Source organism: Pelmatolapia mariae, linkage group LG20, assembly GCF_036321145.2.
Source record: "Pelmatolapia mariae isolate MD_Pm_ZW linkage group LG20, Pm_UMD_F_2, whole genome shotgun sequence".
In the NCBI taxonomy this organism is placed as follows: Eukaryota; Metazoa; Chordata; class Actinopteri; order Cichliformes; family Cichlidae; genus Pelmatolapia; species Pelmatolapia mariae.
This window is the reverse complement of record NC_086244.1, coordinates 12,223,627-12,247,583: the sequence shown is the minus strand read 5'-3', so window position 1 is coordinate 12,247,583 and position 23,957 is coordinate 12,223,627. Positions and strand designations below refer to the sequence as shown.

Below are 23,957 nucleotides of genomic sequence, written 5' to 3'. Positions count from 1 at the left end.
ATAGCAAGGAAACATTGAAACAATGTTGAGTCAATATCAGGCGACGTCATTGAAGCAACGTTGAAGTGTGACGTTGACCCAACATCACTCTTGCACCCATTTTTAACGTTGAAACAACGTCAGGTTTTGATGTTGAATCAATGTTGAAACCTGACATTGATTCGATGTTATATTTTCTAACACTGTTGACATTGAAACAATGTCAGATTCTGATATTGAAACACTGTTGAGCTATGGTATTAATTTTCCACCTCTTTCGCACAGTTGCTTTTTATTGAAAAAAAACAAAACCAAAAAAGGTCAATAGACATGTATCATTTGCAAAATACTTTATTAAAAGACAAAGTTTCCTATTTACATTTCTATGTTTCACGTCACTTTTTATTATTTACTCCGGGATGGGGATGGATGATGTGCGTCCTGCGTGCCACCCGTACGATCTGGAGCATATCTGAGCCATTTCTGGACTGCTTGAGCAAAGACCAACTCAGACATAGAGTTCGCCCCTACCTGCTGCGCCAGGCCATCTAGGACAAAAAAATAGACACACACACAAAAAAAGGGAATTAGAGCACATGAATAAGCTCTTGTTAATTGTCTTCAGCAGGGAGAAAGTATGTAAACTCCTAGGCTGATAAACATGAAAGTCACCAGGCGGAAATCAGCAAACTGCCGCATTTGATTCCCAAAGAGCTATAAGCTGAAAATGCGATATGTCTTAGCATGGTGTGCCGTGTATCCTTTAAAAAAAAAAAAGAAAACATGGGTCCTCGGGCTGTACAAAGTGTACAACCCGAGGACAAAACAAGCCGAAGACCAAAGACTCCATCTCCAGATTAACCGGACATGAAAGTCTTGTTATTAAGAAAGACAAAGTAATATAGCAAAAAACAGACATAGGAAATGTGAAATGCACCCAGCACATCAATTGATCCCTTTATTGTTCACTTTAGGCTCATAAAACTACAATAAATGTTAAAACTTACCAAATATGCATCTGCACGGCGCTGTCTCTTTAAATGCCCTTTTTTGCTTTGTCTGGTCCTTGTTTTTTTTTCCCCTGCCCAGTTGAGTACAGAGGCCAGCTCCTTTGTAATGGCATAAACCATTACACGGCGGACTCGCACCTCCAGTGTGGTCCAGCAGCACCAATCAACGCAAAGCGTCTCACCTATAGACACATTTTATGAGATGGAATTAGCGAGTCTCATGTCTTAAATGTGTATGCAAGTGCCTGTGTGTTTACTTCATGTAATTGATGATAGAAACATGTCATTTAGTTTTCCCTAAAGCCTGATTTTCAAGTCATACAAAGAATAAACCAAAGTATTGGCAGTGCAATGTATTTCTATTCCCTTTTGTTGGATATTCATTTGTTAGTTCTTGTAACTGCTAAAAGTGTTTACTAGTTTTTGCCTGTCACATATATTTGTTATACCATGTAAACTGAAATTCCAAGATTTTCGAACTCGCTTGGAATAGTGGCCTCACAGAGTCTCTGGAATCTACAGAAAAAAAAAATCACAACAAGATGACATTCAGGAGTATAAATTAGTTTTTTTTTTAGATAAGAGTACAATGACATTGTGATGCAGCTTTAAAGCTTTTTTTAAAAGCATACCATCTATAGGGAAGACATCAGACTCTGCATGCTGGCGAGATCGCAAAGCTGTGTCGGTTTGTGCCGGAGTGGCGAAAGGTGCCGGAAGCTGGGTGGGGCATTATGATGGTTGCTATCAGTGGGCTGGGGGGCAGACTGCGGAGTGATGAGGGCTGTTTAGAAAAAGATAATTTTTTAAGTATTTAAGAATACAGACAATTTGTCAAAAAAGTTTCCTCGTGTCAGACACAGATATGTACACAGACACTAGACAGTATTTTATTACCTGGTATTTTCACTCGAGGGGCCTGGGGAAACTGTTTTTTTGTAGGCTGCTCATCCTCTGAGTCCGTATATGTGTACAGGGGATTTGGTCTAAAGAAAATAAATTAAAAACGGTCTTAAGTAATTGTAAATATGCTTTTGGCATATTGTTTCCTAAAGTTAGTTTGATTTCTAACAACACACACAGGAAACAGAGATGTGCAAGAAGGTGCAGTATACAATGAATTTTTGAAGTGCACAAGTGTACACGGCTTTGCATTTTTAAAAAGTTTACAAACTTCCACTTTTTGGACTATATTATGTGGTGATATTGCAGTATGCAAGCACCACAGATATGTATAAAAGACAAGATCATAAATTCTTAACAATCAAAGATATGTTTGTGAATATAAAGGTTTTACTTGTGCTTTCTTTTAAGACTGGTCTGGGTTTCTTCTTCGGACTGAAGGTCAGACGTATCACAGCGTTCACGTGGATATCTCTGAAGACTGCGTTCTGCTTCGTGAAATGTGCCTGGAAATACAAACACAATGTACGGCCAGACATACATTACGTGTGGACAAAAGGTGCAAACGCATAGAAAAATCAGCGGTTTCAAAAATACGCTGGTACGTGTGGACGTAGCCTTATTCATTATTCAAGGCACAAACGGAAAGTCATGTACGCGTGCAACGTAAAGTTAGGTGAGCGTGCAACGTACAGTCACGCATGCTGCGTGAGCATTCAAACTGAGTCTAAAGTTTTCGTGTGCGCATTGAAGCGAGTGCTCTCCAATCATCAAAAGTAACAAAGTCATTGAACACGTTTATACAGTTAACTTTACGTTTATCAATCATATATCACAGATTTAGAATTTTTTGTAGTACTAAGCAACTACAGAGCGAAAGTCTGGGTCAAGCGCCGAGGCGACGGCAAGAACAAAGGAAACCTCGAAGCGTTAAAGCTAGCTTTGTAAGGGAATATAACGAAGAAATTATGAAACAAAAATGTTTTCTTTGTTGATATACTTTGTTCGCAGTGCAATTTATTTGTTGCCAGATTGTAAGAAGTAGACACAATTTAAATAACAGTAAAAAAAACTCGTTAATGTACAACATTAACGAGTTTTTTTTTAATGTTATTCAAATGCAAACATGGAAATACCGAGTAGGAAAAAAAAATCATTCATTCTTACCTTATACTAATCATGGTGCAGGCCAGTGCAGTGCATGAACTGATGCCTTCTCCGGTCAATTCCGCTGAGAGTAAATCAAATGTCCCGCTCTACTGTAGAAGACAATGAATACCGGGGGAGGGGGGGGGGGGGGTGTACCAATGTGAGAGGGGTGCTGCGGAATAGTCCAAGTGATCGCTGCTTTAATTTCCCGGTCAACTATACATAAATTGCACGTAGACACGATTTTTTAAAGCTGGTGAACTAGACCAAGTCATTGATAACAAATGAACAATAAATCTACTTTCTCTGGTACTTTATACCCGATCAGTTGCAATGCAATTTAATGCTCAACTACAAATCGATGGTTTTTGATGGTGACCGGAGCCGAATGATCGTCAACTATAAATAGACGTTTTCTCGATGTTGTTGTTGTCACCTGGTCGACTATAAATAGATCAAATATCAATGACAAAAAAACAACGGTGAATCAACATCGTTACAACGTCTCTATAGTAAGACCGTCGGTTTACCACAGTATTTCAACGTTGTTACAACATTGGCATTTCAACCCCGACCATATACGACGGTTCGGATCAAAAATCAACATAGATTCAATGTCGTCTTGCTATCTGGGTAATTTGTAAGTACCGAAAAAAATGACTTGTAGGGAGGTTGTACTTGGTCTGAAGTTGAGCAAAAGAGGCAAAATGATTGTCAATATAAAGAGCCTTGATAGCAGTTAACCCTTTAACAGGCCATTGTTTGAAAGCAGCATCCATTGTACTTGGCTTAAAACTAGGATTGTGGCAGATCAGGACAAAAGTTGACATTTCCGGGAGGTTCAGGATTCTCTTGATTTGATTCAATATTTTTATGGAGTTGCAAAGAATAAAGTTATCACATAATGGTATACTTTTAATAGCCGGTTTTGGAAATAAGATGGCTGGCAAGGATGCTCCAGTGTGCTCAATAGCGGTGCTAAGCTCCATTTCGAGCCATTTAGGGCTGGGCCCACCTTCCACAGCATCATCAGCTATAGGCTGATTCCAGAAGACCCAGGCTCTGGCGTTACAGGCCCAGTAATAATGTTTATAAACTGGAAGGCCCAGACCTCCCTCGTCCGTGGGCTTTTGCAAGTGAGACTTCGAGATGCGGGGGGGCTTGTAGGCCCAAATAAAAGGCATGATAACGGCATCCAGCCCTTTGAAAAAGGAAGACCTGAGAAAAACGGGAACGTTCTGGAATAGGTACGTGAATTTAGGGAGCACAACCATTTTAATTATATTGATACGGCCAATCATTGAAAGTGGGAGAAGTTTCCATTTATCTATCATACACTTGAGCTCATCAGTTAGAACCGAATAATTAAGCCTGAAGAGGAGTTTTGAATCCCTAGGGATGTTAATACCCAGGTATGAAATATAATCATTGGAGACCTTAAAGGGCAAACTAGAGAGGAAATCGGGGCCCAGACCGGACGACAGCGGCATAAGAACAGACTTCTTCCAATTTATGGTGAACCCTGATAAGTGGCCAAAGGTGTCAATCAGTTTAAGAAGTGGTGGAAGGGAGACCTTTAAGTCTGAAAGAGCCAATATTATATCATCTGCATACAGACCGATGGTGTACTCTGATGTGCCACAATTTATACCAGAGATATGGGAATCGGCTCTGATGGCAATGGCCAGCGGCTCAAGAGCTAAAGCAAAAAGCGTTGGAGAGAGGCAACAACCCTGCCTGGTCCCACGGGGTAAGAGGAACGGGAGCGACCTCTCATGGTTGGTAAGGACCGAGGAACAAGGGGAAGCGTAAAGCAACTTAACCATATTCAAAAATTTCGACCCAAATCCAAATTTGTCAAGAGCAGCAAACAAATAACTCCATTCCACCTGGTCAAAAGCCTGCTGGGCATCAAGTGAAATCACAGCAGAATTGGGCAGTGTCGTTGAGTACATTGCATTTAAGAGACATCTAGTATTTGAGAAAGAAAATCTATTGGGGATAAAACCCGATTGATCAGGATGAATTAAAGAGCCTATATGCTTATTTAACCGGTTGGTTAGGACTTTAGCAATTAGTTTTTGGTCTGAATTGAGAAGAGTTAGGGGACGATAAGATGAAACATTAGTTTCGTCTCTGTCTATTTTCAGGAGGACACATATATGGGCATCGTAGAAAGAGTGTGGGAATGTGACGTTTAACACTGCGCAATTTACCATCCGAAGTAGAAGGGGAGCGATAACGTCAATATGTGTCTTATAAAGCTCAATCCCAAAACCGTCCGGACCACAAGCTTTACCGTTAGAAAAGGAGCAGATTGCATTTCTAATTTCCTCCAGCGTAAAGTCTGCATCGAGTGAGCCCTGTGCAGCCTCAGAAAGAGTTGGGATGTCTAAAGCATTAAGAAAATTAGTGATATCGGTAACTGTGGCCGTGGTACTACATGTGTATAACTGACTGTAAAAACTACAAAATCTGTCATTTATCTGTTTGTAGACAGCAGCTGGCCAGTCGAAGAGAAAATTCTGTGTATTGTGCTATCAGCTTGAATGCCTTTCAGCTGTCTGGAAAGCACCTTGTCATTTCCAATTTTTATTTAATTATTGATACATTTAATTAATTATTTAATAGCGTATTTAATTATTTCATAATGTTAGTCCTGGTATTCCATAAAGTGCCTCCGATGAGTGGACCGTGCCGGCAGCGGCCAACAGCTCATTTAAGTTTGAGACCCCTGATTTAAACTAACATACTCATCCTGCTGTAACCAGGTTTCTGTAAGGCAGAGTAAATCGATTTGTTGATCAGTTATTAAGTCATGTACTAACAGAGACTTGGAGGAGAGAGACCTAATATTTAATAATCCACATTTCACTGTTTTACTCTTTGGTTCAGATGTGGATACTGTATTGTTCTTTCTTTGTGATTTTTTATATTTAAGTTGTTTGTTGCTGGTTTTTAGTTTGTTTTTTGTCTGTTTGGGAGCTGACACAGTCTCTATGGAGATGGGTTTTTGGGGGGGTAGCAGGAGGAGAGAAGCTGCAGAGAGGCGTGTAAGACTGCAGCTCTGCTTCCTGGTCCCAAATCTGGATAGTCATATTTTGGGGGGTTTAATAAATTTGTCCATATTTCTAGAAATGAGAGCTGCTCCATCCAAAGTGGGATGGATGCAGTCTCTCCTAACAAGACCAGGTTTCCTCCAGAAGGTTTGCCAATTATCTATGAAGCCCACATCGGTTTTTGGACACCACTCAGACAGCCATGACTGCACACATACACATAAATTCAGCTGTTAAACTGACTTGAAGCTCATAAGAATATATACCATTGTTGCTGTACCAGCATGCTGGTAGACTAAACAATTATTGTTTTTGGCTATTAGTACAGTAAGTATCACATTGGAACTTTTAACACTATTATGGTTTTTTTTTAACCTATTTTCCTCTCATGTTATCTTCTCGTGTTCAGGTCGATGTCTGATTCCTGGTTAAGGCTTCTGAACCTGGGTCGTCAGTTTTCATCTGTAGCCAATAAAGCACAAAAGAAAATACATTGACAGTGGCAATACCATACCACCTTCATTTACAAAGCACTTTAAAAAAATAAAAGTACATATACAAAAAGCATAAATGGAAAATAAAATCAAACGTTAAAAATAAAGAAGTAGAAGAAATAGAGTCAACCTCTTTAAAACCAATAAACTGACTTTAACAAGGATCCTAAAATGTAGCCAGTGGAGTGAAATTAAAATGGGAGTAATGTGCTGAGACTGTTTTGTTCCAGTTCAAAGCTGCAGCATATTTCATAACCTGCAGATGCCTAATGGACACATCACTAACCCCACAATAAAGTGTGTTACAGTATCCAGCCTAGATGGATCAAAGCCATGATTACTGTCTCAAAAAGCCGCCTTGATAAAATAGGCTCTATTTCGGCCTCAAATGAAAAAGGTTTGATTGTCAGGGCTGGGTGTGTGACCAGGCATTTTGAGTTTTTTTATATTTGTGACTTCTTATGTTATATTGAAAGGATGTTGTAGTATTATTATTAGTTCGCCTTGAGTTATAAGTCTAGTTCAGGTTCTTCTATGACTTCTTAGTTATAAGTCTTTTCTTGTCCTCCATGTAGTCATGTACTTGTTGTCTGCATGTTTCATGTTTTCATGTTGAAAAAACTTGTTTTTTCAGGTCATTTTTCACAACATTTACTAAAATATTTGTAACTTTTTATATTTAAAACACAATTTTCAATTGGCCGCTTTGTCGGCCATCCAAAGGTTCAGCTGTAGTGCACCCTCAGCAGCGGCAAAAAAGTATGAGGCTGTTCTCCACCAACCACATACTGTGGAAGTCATTAACAGTGACTATGCCATAATGAGGCGAAAACCTAAACACTGGTCAATCAGCACACTCTCAGATATGGTGGCTGCAACATTAAAATGTGAGGAGCTAAAATACATCTCACAGCTTGTGAATATTTGTGCTGCATTTCAAGCATCCAGTGCAAATTGTGAAAGAGGCTTTAGTTTAATGAATCGTATCAAAACAGCATCCAGAAATCATCTTGAAGTGGACCATTTAGACCAGCTGATGCACATAAAAGTCAAAGCTGCAAGCAGACGAGGCCATCAACCTGGACGACGTGTACAACCGCTGGACACGTGAGAAGGACAAACGGGAAAATTAAAGTGAAATTTAAGTTCTCAGTCAGTTTAGTGCTTATTCTAGTGTCATTTATTAAGAGTTTTCATTTATGATGGTTATTAGTCATTAAATGCTTTGATGGTAATAAACATTGTGTCTCGCATGCTTGTGCTACAGCACACATGTCATTGTGCAAAATGTGAACAAAATGTTATCTCTAAATGGTGTCTCAGTTTTTCCAGAGCAGGAGCCCCACCCTGACCCCAGAAGGAGGACCTTCACACCCACTGTGAAAGAAGCAGATGGGGGTTTAACTGGGACAAAGTGTGCAACCATTGTAGAAGTGAGAAGGACGAACCTGAAAAATGGTCAGGGGCTGGGTCTGTGACGCAGCATTTTGAGTTCATTTTGGATTTTTGATTTCTTATATCGTTTTTGTATTCTTGTTCAACCAGCTTAAAATAAATGTTTTTTTGTTTAAAGCTTCAGTTCATCTCTCCAGTGTCTGCTTCTTGTTAGTTTTTTAAATTTAGATATTCATGGGAGCTGATGGGGAGTATGAGTTTTTAAAAACAGAGCAACTAAAAGACCAGTGAATATTTTCCTGTAAGTAAATTAAGACAAAATATTAAACACGACTGCTTCAGGTTTGATGTGTCATCATGATCAACCACCCTGTTGGTAAGTCTGATGGAATTTTTCTTCCCTATAACGTTTTTACACCTTCTCTTAAGTTAACCACGTGCCTTCAGCAGGATGATCAGTGGGTTACAGGAGAACCACAGCTGCAGGTCTACTTGAGGCTGGTACTCGATACCACTACTGGGAGACAGGGTACCGTCCGTGTTTGCTTATTTCCTGAAGGATCACGACAGTTAATGGATTTGATTGAACCCTTGATGCCGGCCTCCTGTTTATCTGGGCTTGACACTGCCAGTAAGTACACTGGAGTGACCCAATGAGGCTGAGTTTGTGTCTCCTCCCAGAATCAAACTGAGGCTCTTTTACGGGAAAGGATGAAGGCGGTGACTCTCAGAGCACAACCCAATGGAACTGATAAGTTGATATCAATAAATTCTTATCAATTCCCAACTGCAAATTCAGAGAGTTATGATCTGACACATAAAGATTTATAGCGTTAACATTTAATGAGTTTAAAGAGTTCAAGGGTCGTCATGTGACTGTTATCACACTTCCTTGAGATAAGCCTTGAAATTGAAGAGTTAAGAGCGAACACACTTAAAAACCTTGAAGGGTGTGAGTTACATGTTTATCCTCTCTGGTCAGTCTCATTGTTGGATGAATAATTTGACTTTCTCTTACTTCCACCATCCAAAGGTAAACTGAATCTTCAGTCATATTCGTGTGAGTAGGTGTTGCTGTTAAACAGCTTTCATTATAGTTAAGCTAGTAGAAATATATTGTGTTATTTTGTTCAGGTAGAATCTGTAGAACTGTTTTTGAACATTACAAAAACCAAATGAGAAGTTGTCAAGTCATTAAACAGATTTTCTATTTTTGGTCTCTTTAAATGTTTAGTTTTTGAATTCATTCTTCTTTTGTCTTGTTGCTCTGCTAATTATGCAGCACTTCCTCAGATGTTTCTTTGGGATGTTACTTTGCTTACACTCCTGTTTATGTCACGTTTAAGTAAAGTTTTTTCAAGCTGTAACCCTCTGTACCTGCAGAGGTACCTGAGAACTTTCATGATCCAGCCAGCTGAGTAATTTGACGCGGAGGTGGTGACCCTACACTGTTTTAATCCTGCATGAAACTACTTGAGTTTGGGGTGTCCCTAGTTTTCATCAAAACATCAGTATGGGCTGATCCTGGCATTGTAAAAAGCACTGAAGCAAAAGTAATGGCCCGTGTTTAGCTCGGTTTTGGCTGTGTGCACTTTAGAGATTAAGGAGTTTAAAACGGCTAACTTGTTTCCCTGGAACATAAGGATGAATAAATAACAGCAAACAGAATTAAATAGCCACCAAAATATCAGCATCAGCATCATTGAACAGCCAAAGCATTAGCGTCAGTAGCCCAGGTTTTCAGTCCATCTTCAAAAGGTAAACTTGGGTCAGCCTGATGGAAACACTTAAAATCTCTGGGATTTCATCACACGACTCTTGTAACAATGGATTCTTTCTTTTTCCTGCTTTAAAATCCACCTGATTCAGTTTCAACACATCTTCACTGGCAACTTTTTGTCTTTTAGTGAAACATGTTTTGAACCCGTTTCCTGACAGATGCATTATTTTGGGATTTACAGCTCATAAAAGATCATAAACATGTTACAGTAAGAGGTCTTTGCACAGTCTTTCAGATCTGCTGTGGAAACACTGTTAAACATCATCATTCATGTCATACTGAATAAGGATGTTTGCTGAAGAAAGCCTTTCAGTCTCAGCGTTCAATGTTCAGAGATCAATAATCTTTTTATTAAACCATAAAATTATGAAACTTTGTACTAATAACATTATCAAATAGCACAGACAGCAATGACATTACATATAACACAATGACACAAGCACTATGATCGTGACCTTGGTGCTGCAGGAGGTCGGCTGATTCTCCATATTTGTTACGAGAAGAGAAACGAGCCCCGCTTTATGCTGTGTTTTGGGTTACAGTCATGTCCTGCTTTGTGTTGGTTACATTTGGTTACATTTTCTATCATGTAATCATAAAAAAAACCTCATTAAATCAGGTACATATACTCGACTAACTTTACATGACATGACAAAATCACCTTTGTATCCTGTGGGATAGCTCAGCTTTGTTTCTCATGTTTCACTGTGGAGATAGTGTTTAAGAGCTTCCTGTGAGGGGGAATGAGCAGCGTCCCGTACAGGTGAAGGTAAAACGACGGTGTGACTGAACGTGGAGCTGAATTGACGCGGTGAGTCTTTTCTCTTCACCCGCCTGAAAAGTGTTGAAAACGTGTTTGGTGTTATTTCATTTGATGAGATTCAAGCAAACATTCGTCTGTTCATGGGACTGTTGTAACATTCATTTATCATTTTTCAGGTGTTGTACAACATTTGGGAATTGTAACAAAAAGATTCAGAGGACACGAGATTAAAACTCTTTCTCCAACAAAGAGCTCAATTTTCTTTTTCTATTTTAATAATGATGATGTTAGTAACACCCTTGGAGTTTAAAATAACCTGTCCATAAATGTTGTGCTGACTGAGCGTGTGTCTGTGTGAAGGTGTGGCCTCTGCTATGGATCAGTGCGAGCACAAACAGGAGGGAGCCCCTCAGAGGTGAGAGGACCATCTCTAACTCCAGGTCACAGCTCAGCGCTTACACTAAGCAGCCTAATTGCAGCATGTTGTTCTCACAGTGGAACGTCACGTTAGCTTCAGGACAGATTAAAAATAAAACGGAGCACAAATATTTTGCTCGCTTTCCTTCTTATTTTTTGTGCAGTGTCTTTTGACTGATGTTGTGTATGTCATTGTCAAACAAGCTGACTTCACATAAAGGTTATATTTGAGTTCTGTTGTGATTCAGCGGCAACACTACTGAATTATGTTTCAGATCTTTGACTTCTCCATATACGGACACAAATTCTTCAGAAAACTACCAATCAGTTTCAAAATGCTGCATGTAGATAAAATATAATGAGTCCAGCAACAAAGGCCAAATCTGCAGAGAGCAACTTGAGAGTCTTAAACACAGAGAAGAAAAGCAAAGAAGATTCTTTAAGCAGCCTCTGGCTTCTTCCTTCACGTATTTGACACTTCAAGTTGCTACAGCAACTTTATATTAAACACTTATATTTCTTATTTTGAAAGGGGAGATGGGAATTACAGGTCAGCTGACAGGTCCATATGAGTAAGCTAACATGCCACACAAAATAAAAAAGAGTGCAGTTTATATGTAAGCTACATTAATGCAGCAGCAGCATGATACCATTTCCTAAACTAGAAAAAAGTTATTTGGTGAATGATTTTATTGGCCTTATTATTTTAACAGCTCTGTGTCTGTTAAGAAGCTCCAAATGCTGTTTGATCCAAAGTATGCAGAGCAGTCAAAGCCTGTGAACAGGTAAGGTTTTCAAATACTTTAGTGTCATCATTATGTCATTTAGTGAACACAACACTCGGAAAAACATTCTTGAGGTTTATTAACCTCATTGTCAATATGGTAGATATGTCTGTCATGTTTATTAACGTTAAGAACATTTTAATTAATACACTGAAGTGAATAATTTAATTCTGGGAACAGAGGAACATTATATTACCTGACAAAAAACAAAAATGAGAACTAAGAAACTAAAGACGAACTGTAAATTCAAACAAACAGAGGCACAGATTCATGACACAAGAAAAATATTTACTTCAATATAAAAAAAGATTTTTGGCTGATAAAACAAAAGAAAGGTCTTTTTTTGCCTTCCAACATTTATATTAGAAATAGTTTTGACCTGGAACTTAAGTGCATTCATTATGACTCTATTTAGTTTAGTCATGTAGAGAGTATCCGTTGAATACTGAATCAGAATCAGAAATACTTTATTAATCGCAAAGGAAATTATGGTATACTAAAGATATACTAAAGAAGTCTCACTATATGGTTTTTGTCCTTTTCATATGTCTAAAACTCTGAATTCAACAGTGTTAATGACTAAATATTTGTGGCAGTTCTATCAGGAATCATCGGAGACCAGGATCGTCTGGCCCAAACTCTTTTTCCATGAAGAGCCACCAATCCATGAATGAACCCATTAATGTTAATATTAAACATTTAAAGGCAGATCAAAGGTAAGATAAAAGTGCTCAATGAAATGCATTTCTTAAAAATGGCACTGTGTGCATATGGATGTTACCCTTACTGAAAAACGGACAAAATGAGCAAAGTTGAGTTAAAATGAGCTCAAATGATGCTGTTAGTAATGATGTTACTGTTCCATACTGTTAGGATCCAGCAGCAGAGGCCAGACTCTGTTGAACTGAGCTCTGTTCCCATGGACAGTCATCAGTCAGTGTATGAACTGACTAACCAAACTGCTGGACCCCATTTAAAAGCAGACTGGTAAGATTATAAGACTCAGACAAATGCATTCATTTGCCAATGACTGTACACTCTACAGTCTCACCAAAATCCCTATGATGACAGCTTTATGTATGGCTGAAGCCCTGGCCACTTAATTGTTCCCAGCAAGCTCCAAATTAAAGTCTGACTTCAAGAGAATGAATGTGAGTCCAATGGTGCTGTTTTCTCCGAGGTCTGTTAATTATTCTTACTCCAGTTCTCTATATCAGACCATTTGCTGAGGCAGGCTGTAGCACCTTTTTTAGTATCTACTCTTTGGTCTAAAATCCTAATATGACAGTTTGGCTACATCAAAATTAATCATTTTAATACTGGAAAGTAAAATTCTACCAAGGTTTTGGGCTTTATTTTACTCAGAACTTTGCTTTTATATTGTCATAGAAAATGTTAGGGAGAGAAGTTTCAAATGAAACCCTCTTTTATTTCTATAAGGATCCATCCACAGGCAGAGGGCTCTCCTGAAGCCAACTTTACACCTTTGAAGAGTGACCACTCTGTGCATCAACCTACTTATTTTGGACACCACCCAGCTCATCGCAGGTAAACATTTAAAGGGATTAAAATATTGTGCTATTGAGGAGTCATGTGGTGAGATGCCGGGAATGGCTGCGCTGTAGAGGAGCGCTGAACCCCCGTCGATAATAGAATGACAATTAAACTTTGAAACACCTCCTACTACTGTACCACTCGACGTTGGTGAGCAATCTAACTAAACTGGAAATATTGAAAGTAAATCTGGGGCAAAATATGTCATCCAGTCAAAAAGAACGAACTGTACAGTCGCATTTGTCAAATTTTGCTATTGGAAAAGTTAACCCTGTTCGTCTTGATAGCCAAGAAGGTCAGAAAATAGAAAAAAAAAAAAGATCTGTCTGCTGAGATTGCCAAGCTCAGGGTAACACGGAACGTGGTGCAGCTGATGTCATGCTGATTAAATCCGCCACAGCAGAACTCAAGAATGTTGTAGCCACTGTTGGGGAGTAACGGAATACATGTACCGTCGTTACGTATTTAAAATACAAAATATGAGTAACTGTATTCCGTTACAGTTACCGTTTAAAAAGGTGGTATTTAGAATACAGTTACTTTGTTGAAATAAATGGATTACACGGCGGTATTTTCCTGTTTCATATTGTTGTGGGTCAGGACTGTTTGGGTTTTGTTTGACAGCTACGCTCTGTTGTTCCAGGCGGCAGCGTTACGGTTGCCATGATTACAGGGTGACGCTCTCTCTCTCTGCGTGTTTCCTGGGTGAGAGAGCGCCTTTTTGTTGTTGTTGTTGTGCTAAGCTAATAGACAGAATGCTACTGCTCTAAAGAATGTAGCATCATGGGCAGTGTAGTCCGTGCTGCAGGGAGAATGGACTGCCATACTCATTATGTGTCTGTGAGTGGAAAAGTACGAGCTGTCATCGAGCAAAAACGGGAGCTGGAAGCATGTAAATATAATAATAACCATCGCAGCCAAGAAGAGTGCCTGACGAGCCCAGTTGTAAGTAAGCTATTAAGACTCGACTGTACACTGTGTTCGTGTTTTCCTCCGGAAAAAATAAGTTCCGTTGGAGCAGCCTTTCAATGCCTCTCTCTGTCTCTCGCAAGCAAAGTTGACCCAGACAACAAAGTAAAGCTAGTTTTCGGCTACGAGCCCGACACGGAACCCGTATTTGTCAGAGGTCCCTTTACTACGGTTCGGAGCCGCGGACCTTCAGTAACAGTAATAAATCACAGCAATAGTACATTCACGTAGTTGTAAACAGCATGATAATATATTAAGTAATCCAAAGTATTCAGAATACGTTACTGTCATTGAGTAACGTAACGGAATACGTTACAGAATACATTTTGGGGCATGTATTCTGTGTTACGCCCCTAGTCTAGGCGTGTAGAGACGCACATAATGTTGGAGGAGAGAGAGACAAATACCCGCCCTGGTTCCCAAGCCAAACATCCAAAACCAGCTGTGAGTAAAAAAGGTGATTTTATTGAAGGTAGTGAAGCATAGCTCCGGGGTGAACCCAGGCCAAAATAATAAACAAAACCAACTAAGTCCCACCAGAGAAAACTAACTAAACCCTAAGAAAGAAACAAAACAAACGAAAGACAAATACTAACCCTCGCTCCCTAACACGGAAAACAGGAGAAAACTGTTCCAAAGAAAAAGGCGGCTCACCCCTTCCGCTTCAGCCTATGGGTGCCTAAGCACTAAGTTAATACACTAGGAGCTGCTCTCACAGAACACGCTCACACAAACACACAGCAAAGGTATAGGCTGGAAACCAGGGCCAGGACCGCGTCGGCTGTCAAACTGCTTGCTCACTCGCTTCTCTCTCTCTCTCGCTCTCTCCCTCGGGAGCTGTCAGAGCGGCTTTTTGAACGTGGTCATGTGTTCCATGGTCCAATCAGCTGCTCACTACTCTTCATTAGGGGATGGACCTGCAAAGAGTCTTAAGCACAGTAAAGAGACAGAACAAAACAGCCCACACAGTGTTCTTATGGCCACAGCCGTAACATTCTGTAATCTGTAATGGAATACATTTTAAAAGTAACCTTCCCAACACTGGTTGTAGCTGCAATCCAATCGAGGCTAACAGAGGCCGAAAGTCGTATCTCCGATGTAGAGGATCAGGTGGCCGACTCGGCTAATTAAAAAAGTGGGTGTTGATACTGGAGTGCAAAATTACTGATGAATGGACAAGAAAAGGTCAAAGGTCATCAGGTCCTCAATTTAGAAAAATGAGAAAAGAAGAGGAGGAGAAACGGGCAAAAGATAAATGTAAGCAGTTGTGTTTTTGGATAATATATATATATATATATATATATATATATATATATATATATATATATATATATATATATATATATATATATATATATACGGAGGGAGGTTAGCTAACTAACGGAGTTGCAGAAGGTGCGATGAAGGGAGTGCCTAAGAAGTACAGGAAGCTGTCCATACCTGAGGCCTTGGAAACTGCCAAGCAACGACTCACAGCCTTGGCCAGCCTCTTAAAGAGGTACACCAGAGAGATAGAAGGCAGGAGAATATGAGACAATATGAGAACAGCACCACCAAGGCTGGAGACAGAACAATACTGGAAGAGCATATGGGAGAAGGACGCAACCCATAACTGCAATGCTCAGTGGCTAGTGGATCTGAGGGCAGACCAAGGGTCTCCAGTATGAAGAGTTGGACAGCACCAGGGCCCGACATGGTTCACGCCTACTGGCTGAAGAAGCTGACTGCACTCCACAAGATCAACAGGACCCTAAGAGCCTTCATCAGGAACTCAATGGGGATGTGGCGTACAACACTAGAGGCCAACTTCAAGCCCATAGCACAAGTCACCATCAAGTGCGGGATCTACCAAGGAGATGCTCTGTCCCCACTGCTGTTCTGCATAGGCCTAAATCCCCTCAGTGAGATCACTGACAAGACTGGCTACGGATACCGACTACGCAATGGAGCAGTTGTCAGCCACCTCCTGTATATGAATGACATCAAGCTGTATGCCAAGAGTGAACAAGACATCGATTCACTGATCCACATCACCAGGATATACAGCAATGACATCGGGATGTCATTCGGGCTGGAGAAGTGTAGTCGGATGATAACAAAGAGAGGGAAGGTAGTCAGAACTGAGGGGATCGAGCTACCAGAAGGCAACATCGCAGACATAGAGGACAGTTACAAGTACCTGGGGATCCCGCAGGCGAATGGGAACCATGAAGAGGCCGCTAGAAAAGCTGCAACCACCAAGTACCTGCAGAGGGTCAGGCAAGTCCTGAGGAGTCAGCTGATCGGTAAGAATAAGATGCGGGCTATCAACACCTACGCCCTGCCCATGATCAGGTACCCAGCTGGTATAATAAGTTGGCCAAAGGAGGAGATAGAAGCCACTGACATAAAGACAAGAAAGCTCCTTACCATGCATGGAGGGTTTCACCCCAAGTCCAGCACCCTGAGGCTGTACGCTAAGCGGAAGGAAGGGGGCCGGGGACTGGTGAGCAGCTGCACCACAGTCCAGGATGAGACAAGAAACATCCACGAATACATCACGAAGATGGCCCCAACTGACAGTGTGCTCAGTGAATACCTCAGGCAGCAGAAACCCAAGAAAGAGGAGGAAGGCGAGGAACCATCATGGAAGGACAGGCCCCTGCACGGTATGTACCACCGGCAGATAGAGGAGGTGGCTGATATCCAGAAATCCTACCAGTGGCTGGACAAAGCTGGACTGAAAGACAGCACAGAGGCACTAATCATGGCAGCACAGGAACAAGCTCTGAGCACAAGATCCATAGAGGCTGGGGTCTATCTCGCCAGGCAAGACCCCAGGTGCAGGCTGTGTAAAGATGCCCCTGAGACAATCCAGCACATAACAGCAGGGTGCAAGATGCTAGCAGGCAAGGCATACATGGAACGCCATAACCAAGTGGCCGGCATAGTATACAGAAACATCTGTGCCGAATATGGCCTGGACGTTCCGAGGTCAAAATGGGAGACGCCCCCAAGGGTGGTGGAGAATGACCGGGCTAAGATCCTGTGGGACTTCCAGATACAGACGGACATAGTGGTGGTAGACAAACAGAAGAAGACGGCCGTAGTGATCGATGTAGCCGTTCCGAATGACAGCAATATCAGGAAGAAGGAACACGAGAAGCTGGAGAAATACCAAGGGCTCAGAGAAGAGCTCGAGAGGATGTGGAGGGTGAAGGTAACGGTGGTCCCCGTGGTAATCGGAGCACTAGGTGCGGTGACTCCCAAGCTAGGCGAGTGGCTCCAGCAGATCCCGGGGACAACATCGGAGATCTCTGCCCAGAAGAGCGCAGTCCTGGGAACAGCTAGGATACTGCGCAGGACCCTCAAGCTCCCAGGCCTCTGGTAGAGGACCCGAGCTTGAAGGATAAACCGCCCGCAGGGGCGAGTTGGGTGTAAGTAAGTAGTATATAGATAGATAGATAGATAGATAGATAGATAGATAGATAGATAGATAGATAGATAGATAGATAGATAGATATGGGGGGTTCACCCAGGGCACCAAACAGGCTAGGGCCACCCCTTAACATAAGCGCATTAGCGCGCTCACACACACAGGTGTACACACAGGTACTTGCAGAAACACACTATCTTGGTTAGCTGCTGCCTCTGAACATATTATGCATTATTATTAATGTATGCTGCTCAGTAACATTCAATATTTATTATTTATTATTTACTATTACTCATGCCTATGTTGGTTGTTGCTGTGGTTTCCCTATTGTGTTGTTTTGTTTTTGCTTGTTTTTTCCTCTCGGCACGCGATCAAGCAGATTTTCAGTGTCTGTTCTGTCTCTATTCCTATTCTGCTCTGTTTTTCTTCTCGTCCTTCTGTTAACTCTCTTCCCAACCTCTCTTTCTTTCTCTGTCCTGTCCCTCGGTCCTGTCCATTCTGATTGTAATAACTCAACGTGGAAATATTAATAATAATAATAATAATAATAATAATAATAATAATAATAATAATAATAATAAAATATGACAATCAGGTGGATTGTTGGATTTATACAGCACCAAATCACAACAAGGAGCTTTATATTGTAAGGTGGACCCTACAATAATACAATGACCATTAATGACCATAAACTGACCTCACAGCCCATTGTTCATTCATTGGTGCTAGTTTCAGTCATTGTGCAAACATGCTGTTTATAAGGTTGGAAACCTGCAGTCAGCTGAGACTGAAGAAGTCATCTGATGATGATGAAATGTTTCTCCCACTGAAAACGTCCAAATGAACAGAATCAACCTTTTGGGATTTACTTACCTGGATGATTAATGATTTTTTTTAATGCCTCACTAAGTTTTGTTTTGTGTTGATATGTCTGTTTCTTTAAATGTTTAAAAATAATAAAAACTTTAATCACAAAGAAATATTGAACTAATGTTGAACTAATAATACATAAAGAAATTATCATTACCATGAAAACAGAAGTCTTTCTCTGTACATCTTTCATTTGCAGAATTGACCGGGACACATCAGATCAATCTGAGCACAAACATCACCTGGACTCTGTGTTTATGGTGTGTAAAAACAGACACACAGCTACGACACTAAATCAAGAATCGTTTAATAAATAGTCATAGTACTAAAAGTGTCCATGATGCATGTGGTACAGTGATAGTTTATATTCAACATAAAGTTTATATCTCTCTATTCCAGCTCCTTGAGAAGAAAATTGTCACCTTTATGAAAAATGAGCTTAAGGAGTTCCAGAGGTTTCTGAGTGAGAGGCTGGATGATGAGATACTGGTGTATGAGGATGAAGAGAAGAGGAGCAGCAGGGAGTCATTTCTGAAGATCACACTTCACTTTCTGAGGAGAATGAACGAGGAGGAGCTAGCTGACCGTCTTCAAAGCAGTAAGACTTTTTGTTTTTATTGTGTAGCTTACAGTCTGTCTGTATTTTCAATACACTTTTATAAGTGAAGGAAAAAATAACCTGAAATTGTTCCACTCACAAATATTTGGATATCAAAATTGCTGTCAGACAGGAATAAAGCAGACAGGTATATCTCAGACAACTATATCTGTTTGGATTTATTAAATTAAAGATTTACATTGATTTTGTCATTGGTCTTCATGCAGGAACTCATGCTGAAGTTGGCAAACATAAACTCAAATCTGCACTGAAGAAGAAGTTCCAGCCTGCGTTTGAGGGGATCGCCAAAGCAGGAAACCCAACCCTTCTGAATCAGATCTACACAGAGCTCTACATCACAGAGGGAGGTACTGCAGAGGTCAGTGACAAACATGAGATCAGGCAGATTGAAACAGCAAATAGGAAACCACACAGACCAGAAACACCAATCAGACAAGAAGACATCTTTACAGTCTCACCTGGAAAAGATGAACCAATCAGAACAGTGCTGACAAAGGGAGTGGCTGGCATTGGGAAAACTGTCCTAACACAGAAGTTCACTCTGGACTGGGCTGAAGGCAAATCCAACCAGGACATCCAGTTCATGTTTCCATTCACTTTCAGAGAGCTGAATGTGCTGAAAGAGGAAAAGTTCAGCTTGGTGAAACTTGTTCATCACTTCTTTACTGAAACCAAAGAAGCAGGAATCTGCAGCTTTGAAGACTTCCAGGTAGTGTTCATCTTTGATGGTCTGGATGAGTGTCGACTTCCTCTGGATTTCCACAAAGCTAAAATCCTCACTGACCCTAGAAAGTCCACCTCAGTGGATGTGCTGCTGATAAACCTCATCAGGGGGAAACTGCTTCCATCTGCCCACGTCTGGATAACCACACGACCTGCAGCAACCAGTCAGATCCCTCCTGACTGTGTTGACATGGTGACAGAGGTCAGAGGGTTCACTAACCAACAGAAGGAGGAGTACTTCAGGAAGAGATTCAGTGATAAGAAACAGGCCAGCAGGATCATCTCCCACATCAAGGCATCACGAAGCGTCCACATCATGTGCCACATCCCAGTCTTCTGCTGGATCACTGCTACAGTTCTGGAGGATGTGCTGAAAACCAGAGAGGGAGGACCACTGCCCAAGACCCTGACTGAGATGTACATCCACTTCCTGGTGGTTCAGGCCAAAGTGGCAAACATCAAATATGATGGAAGACGTGAAACAGATCCAATCTGGATTAAGAAGAGCAGGAAGATGATCGAGTCTCTGGGAAAACTGGCTTTTGATCAGCTGCAGAAAGGAAACCTGATCTTCTATGAATCAGACCTGACAGAGTCTGGCATCAATATCAGAGATGCCTCAGTGTACTCAGGAGTGTTCATACAGATCTTTAAAGAGGAGCGAGGACTGTACCAAGACAAGGTGTTCTGCTTCATCCATCTGAGTGTTCAGGAGTTTCTGGCTGCTCTTCATGTCCATCTGACCTTTATCAACTCTGGAGTAAACCTACTGGAAAAGCAACAAGCAATCGTGCACAATATCAGTGTATTAAAAGACATACCTAAGCTGAAACATCTTTACCAGAGCGCGGTGGAGAAGGCCTTGGAGAGTCCAAATGGACACCTGGACTTGTTTCTCCGCTTCCTCCTAGGTCTTTCACTGCAAACCAACCAGACTCTCCTACAAGGCCTGCTGACACAGACAGGAAGTAACCCAGGAACCAGACATAAAACTGTTAAGTTTATCATTGAGAAGATCGGAGGAAATCTGTCTACAGAGAAAAGCATCAATCTGTTCCACTGTCTGAATGAACTGAATGATCGTTCTTTAATGAAGGAGATCCAACAGCCCCTGATTTCAGGAAGTCTGTCCACAGATAAACTGTCTTCTGCTCAGTGGTCAGCTCTCGTATTCATCTTACTGTCATCAGAAAAAGATCTGGATGTGTTTGACCTGAAGAAATACTCTGCTTCAGAGGAGGCCCTTCAGAGGCTGCTGCCAGTGGTCAAAGCCACCAACAAAGCTCTGTGAGTTAATGAATAATTTTATATTTAGAAAATAACTCCTTCATTTACTAGTAAATGGATATTGAAAGTAATAGATTGTCTTGCAGGCTGTGTGACTGTTATCTGACAGAGACCAGTTGTGAAGCTCTGTCCTCAGTTCTCAGCTCACAGTCCTCTAGGCTGAGAGAACTGGACCTGAGTAACAACAACCTGAAGGATTCAGGCGTGAAACTTTTGGCTGCTGGAGTAAAGAGTCCACACTGCAGACTGGAATCTCTCAGGTCAGGATACAGCTGTCTTTGCAAAAAATAAAAAAGCAGTTATTAACGCAGCTTAACACTGAGTTGGTTTGGTACCAGAGCTCCTTTTAGGGTCACTAGCACAAGTTTGACGTGACTTCTTCAGCAAGACGCTTGATTATGTTTGTTGCAAAATAGGAGTGCTTTGTTACATGGGGTATTATTATTCCACGATAAATACCAATTAGAAGATGGGCAGCAGCCCTAAATGGCTATAGAAGGCCAGTTGCATGCCATTTGTAGCCTCAGTTCGAAGTTTCTTTTTCTGACAGTAGAAGTGTTTGAGTGGAATAGTTTCAGAAATCATGGCCTATTTAAATGTTGTATTTAAATGATGTTGTTGCCGGGCTTAAACAACTGTTTACTAGCCAGCCTGTTGTGACCTCTCTGTGCTCTGTTGTCTGTCAAACTATATATTTGACTGAACAACAGCTAAACCCTTTTACTTGTGCAGGCTATCAAGTTGTCTAATCACAGAGGAAGGTTGTGCTTCTCTGGCTTCAGCGCTGAGCTCAAACCCCTCCTATTTGAGAGAGCTGGACCTGCGTAATAACAGCCTGCAGGACTCTGGAGTGAATTTGCTGCTTGCAGGATTGGAGGATCCATATTGGAGGCTTGATATTCTCAGGTGCCCCCCCCCCCCCCCCCCCCCATTTTACCTTTAACCAGAAAATCCCTTAAATTATAATCCTGGACATAAAAATTACAATTGCATAAAAACAACAAGGCCTGATCATTCTGTTTCATTCGTAATAAGTAAAGATTTGTGTTTCATCCTGTAGGGTGGACAGTGGTGGAGAGCAGAAGGTAACTCTTGATCTAAGGAAATGTAAGTGACACATGCTATATGTCCAGTGTTTTCTTAAAGGGGTTGGATTGGATGTTCTGGATTTTTTTTGACTGAGAATGTGTGCTGCAGGATGCACACATTGCTTCTCTATCTTTAAATAAATACTTTATCTATAAGCAAACTTAACTTCATCCTTTACAGAATAGCAAAGCACAGTTTGCTAACACTGACGTGTGCTACCAAGATTTTACAACCTCTTCAATTATATAGATTTCAATCAAATTTCCCTTTCAGGGATTAGAGACAGGTTCTGGTCCAGTTGTGTAGTTTTCTAAGTATAGATGTAGAAACAAGCAGTGCAAGAAAGAGGACTGCCTTTGGGATTTGCATGTTTTAGTTTGTATCTTACACAGAGGAGGAGTTTGAGATCTACACTATATGTCAAGACTAATACATATGCCTTACATTGGAAAAGCAAAATTGGCGAGAATTTATTTTCAAAAGATGATTGCATGCAGTTGGTTGACCTGCAATTCAGGATCCATAGTGAGCTGATTTTTAAATGCAGTAAAAAGAAATGGTGGTCAGATTTTTTGACTTGCGCAACTGACCTTATTTACTGTCAAGAAAACAGAAGTGTATTGGATTAAGCAGGTATAATTAAAAGAAAAGTGGAATGAAAACAGTGGATCTGATCTATGACTAAGGTATCAATTAACATCATCATATGTTTTCTGGAAACCTTTAATTAGCTACTCTGCTCATATATCAACATATGCTAAAGTCACCAGTTACACAAAATAATAAACACTTCTTAATTTTCTTTTTTTTCTTCCATCAGTTGCTTGTGAGCTAACATTGGACCTGAACACCACACACAAAAACCTGAAACTGTTTGACAACAACAGGAGCGTGAAAGTACTGAAGCAGCAGCAGCAGCCTTATCTTGATCACCCGGAGAGATTTGATATGTTTTGCCAAGTGCTGTGTAAAAATGGCCTGGCTGGTTGTTGTTACTGGGAAGTTGAGTGGGAAGGAAAAGTTGACGTAGCAGTGACTCGCAGAGGGATCCCAAGGAAAGGCTATAGCAGGGCTTCCAGGTTTGGAGGGAATGATCAGTCCTGGAGTTTGACCTGCTCTGATAACGGTTACTCCGTCTGGCACAATGATAGAGAAACATCCATCTCCTCCTCCTCCATCTCTAACAGAGTAGCTGTGTATGTGGACTGTCCTGTTGGGACTCTGTCCTTCTACAGAGTCTCCTCTGACACTCTGATCCACCTGCACACCTTCCCCATCAAATTTACCCAACTTCTTTATCCTGGGTTTAGAGTCTGGGATGGTTCAGTCACTCTTTGTTCAGTGACAGAATCAGACTGCTGACTGAAAATCAAAGTTTTTTCAATCAGGCCCACCATTAAATATGCTCTGCATATGGTTGTTACAGCCCTAGCAGGGCCTCCTCCTGAAGTTGCCTGTGTGGGCTTGTGTCCTACCGTCTCTCCTGCCTTAGGTGCCACCCTTTTTTCTTTTGTACAGCTGACCATCAGCAATTAAAGGTATTTAAGGCCAGAAAAAGGTGAGCTCTGGTGCCAGAGAACCATGTTGGTGGGTGCAGCTAGTGAGCTGTGTTCAGTGATTGCTCTGCGGAGAGGAGTGTTTGGTGACTAAACTCTTTTTTAATTACTTTTGAGTTTACTGACTGATGCCTGAGTTTT

The 23,957-nt window shown here is 41.0% G+C and overlaps 1 protein-coding gene and 1 long non-coding RNA gene across 2 annotated transcripts; one reads left to right on the top strand and one right to left on the bottom strand.

Moving 5' to 3' along the window:
* Window positions 1–1,908: 1,908 nt before the first annotated feature.
* LOC134618057 (uncharacterized) lies at window positions 1,909–3,164 on the bottom strand. Its single transcript, XR_010091786.1, has 3 exons — window positions 3,060–3,164; window positions 2,287–2,398; window positions 1,909–1,975 (listed from the first exon to the last, which is right to left on the bottom strand). It is a non-coding gene; the product is annotated as an uncharacterized LOC134618057 (long non-coding RNA).
* Window positions 3,165–16,553: 13,389 nt separating this feature from the next.
* Window positions 16,554–23,622, top strand: LOC134619182 (NACHT, LRR and PYD domains-containing protein 4E-like). Its single transcript, XM_065469655.1, has 8 exons — window positions 16,554–16,591; window positions 18,742–18,802; window positions 18,942–19,140; window positions 19,368–21,171; window positions 21,258–21,431; window positions 21,904–22,077; window positions 22,232–22,278; window positions 23,081–23,622. The coding sequence occupies exons 1-8, from the start codon at window positions 16,554–16,556 to the stop codon at window positions 23,620–23,622; spliced, it is 3,039 nt and encodes a 1,012-aa protein (XP_065325727.1).
* Window positions 23,623–23,957: the final 335 nt, after the last annotated feature.

Bases quoted from the DNA above. Each gene is read 5' to 3' on its own strand.
- LOC134619182 (XM_065469655.1), top strand. From the start codon at position 16,554: ATGCGGGCTATCAACACCTACGCCCTGCCCATGATCAG. The intron at 21,172-21,257 runs GTGAGTTAATGA...ATTGTCTTGCAG, and splicing joins AAAGCCACCAACAAAGCTCT to GCTGTGTGACTGTTATCTGA. The intron at 22,078-22,231 runs GTGCCCCCCCCC...TTCATCCTGTAG, and splicing joins TGGAGGCTTGATATTCTCAG to GGTGGACAGTGGTGGAGAGC.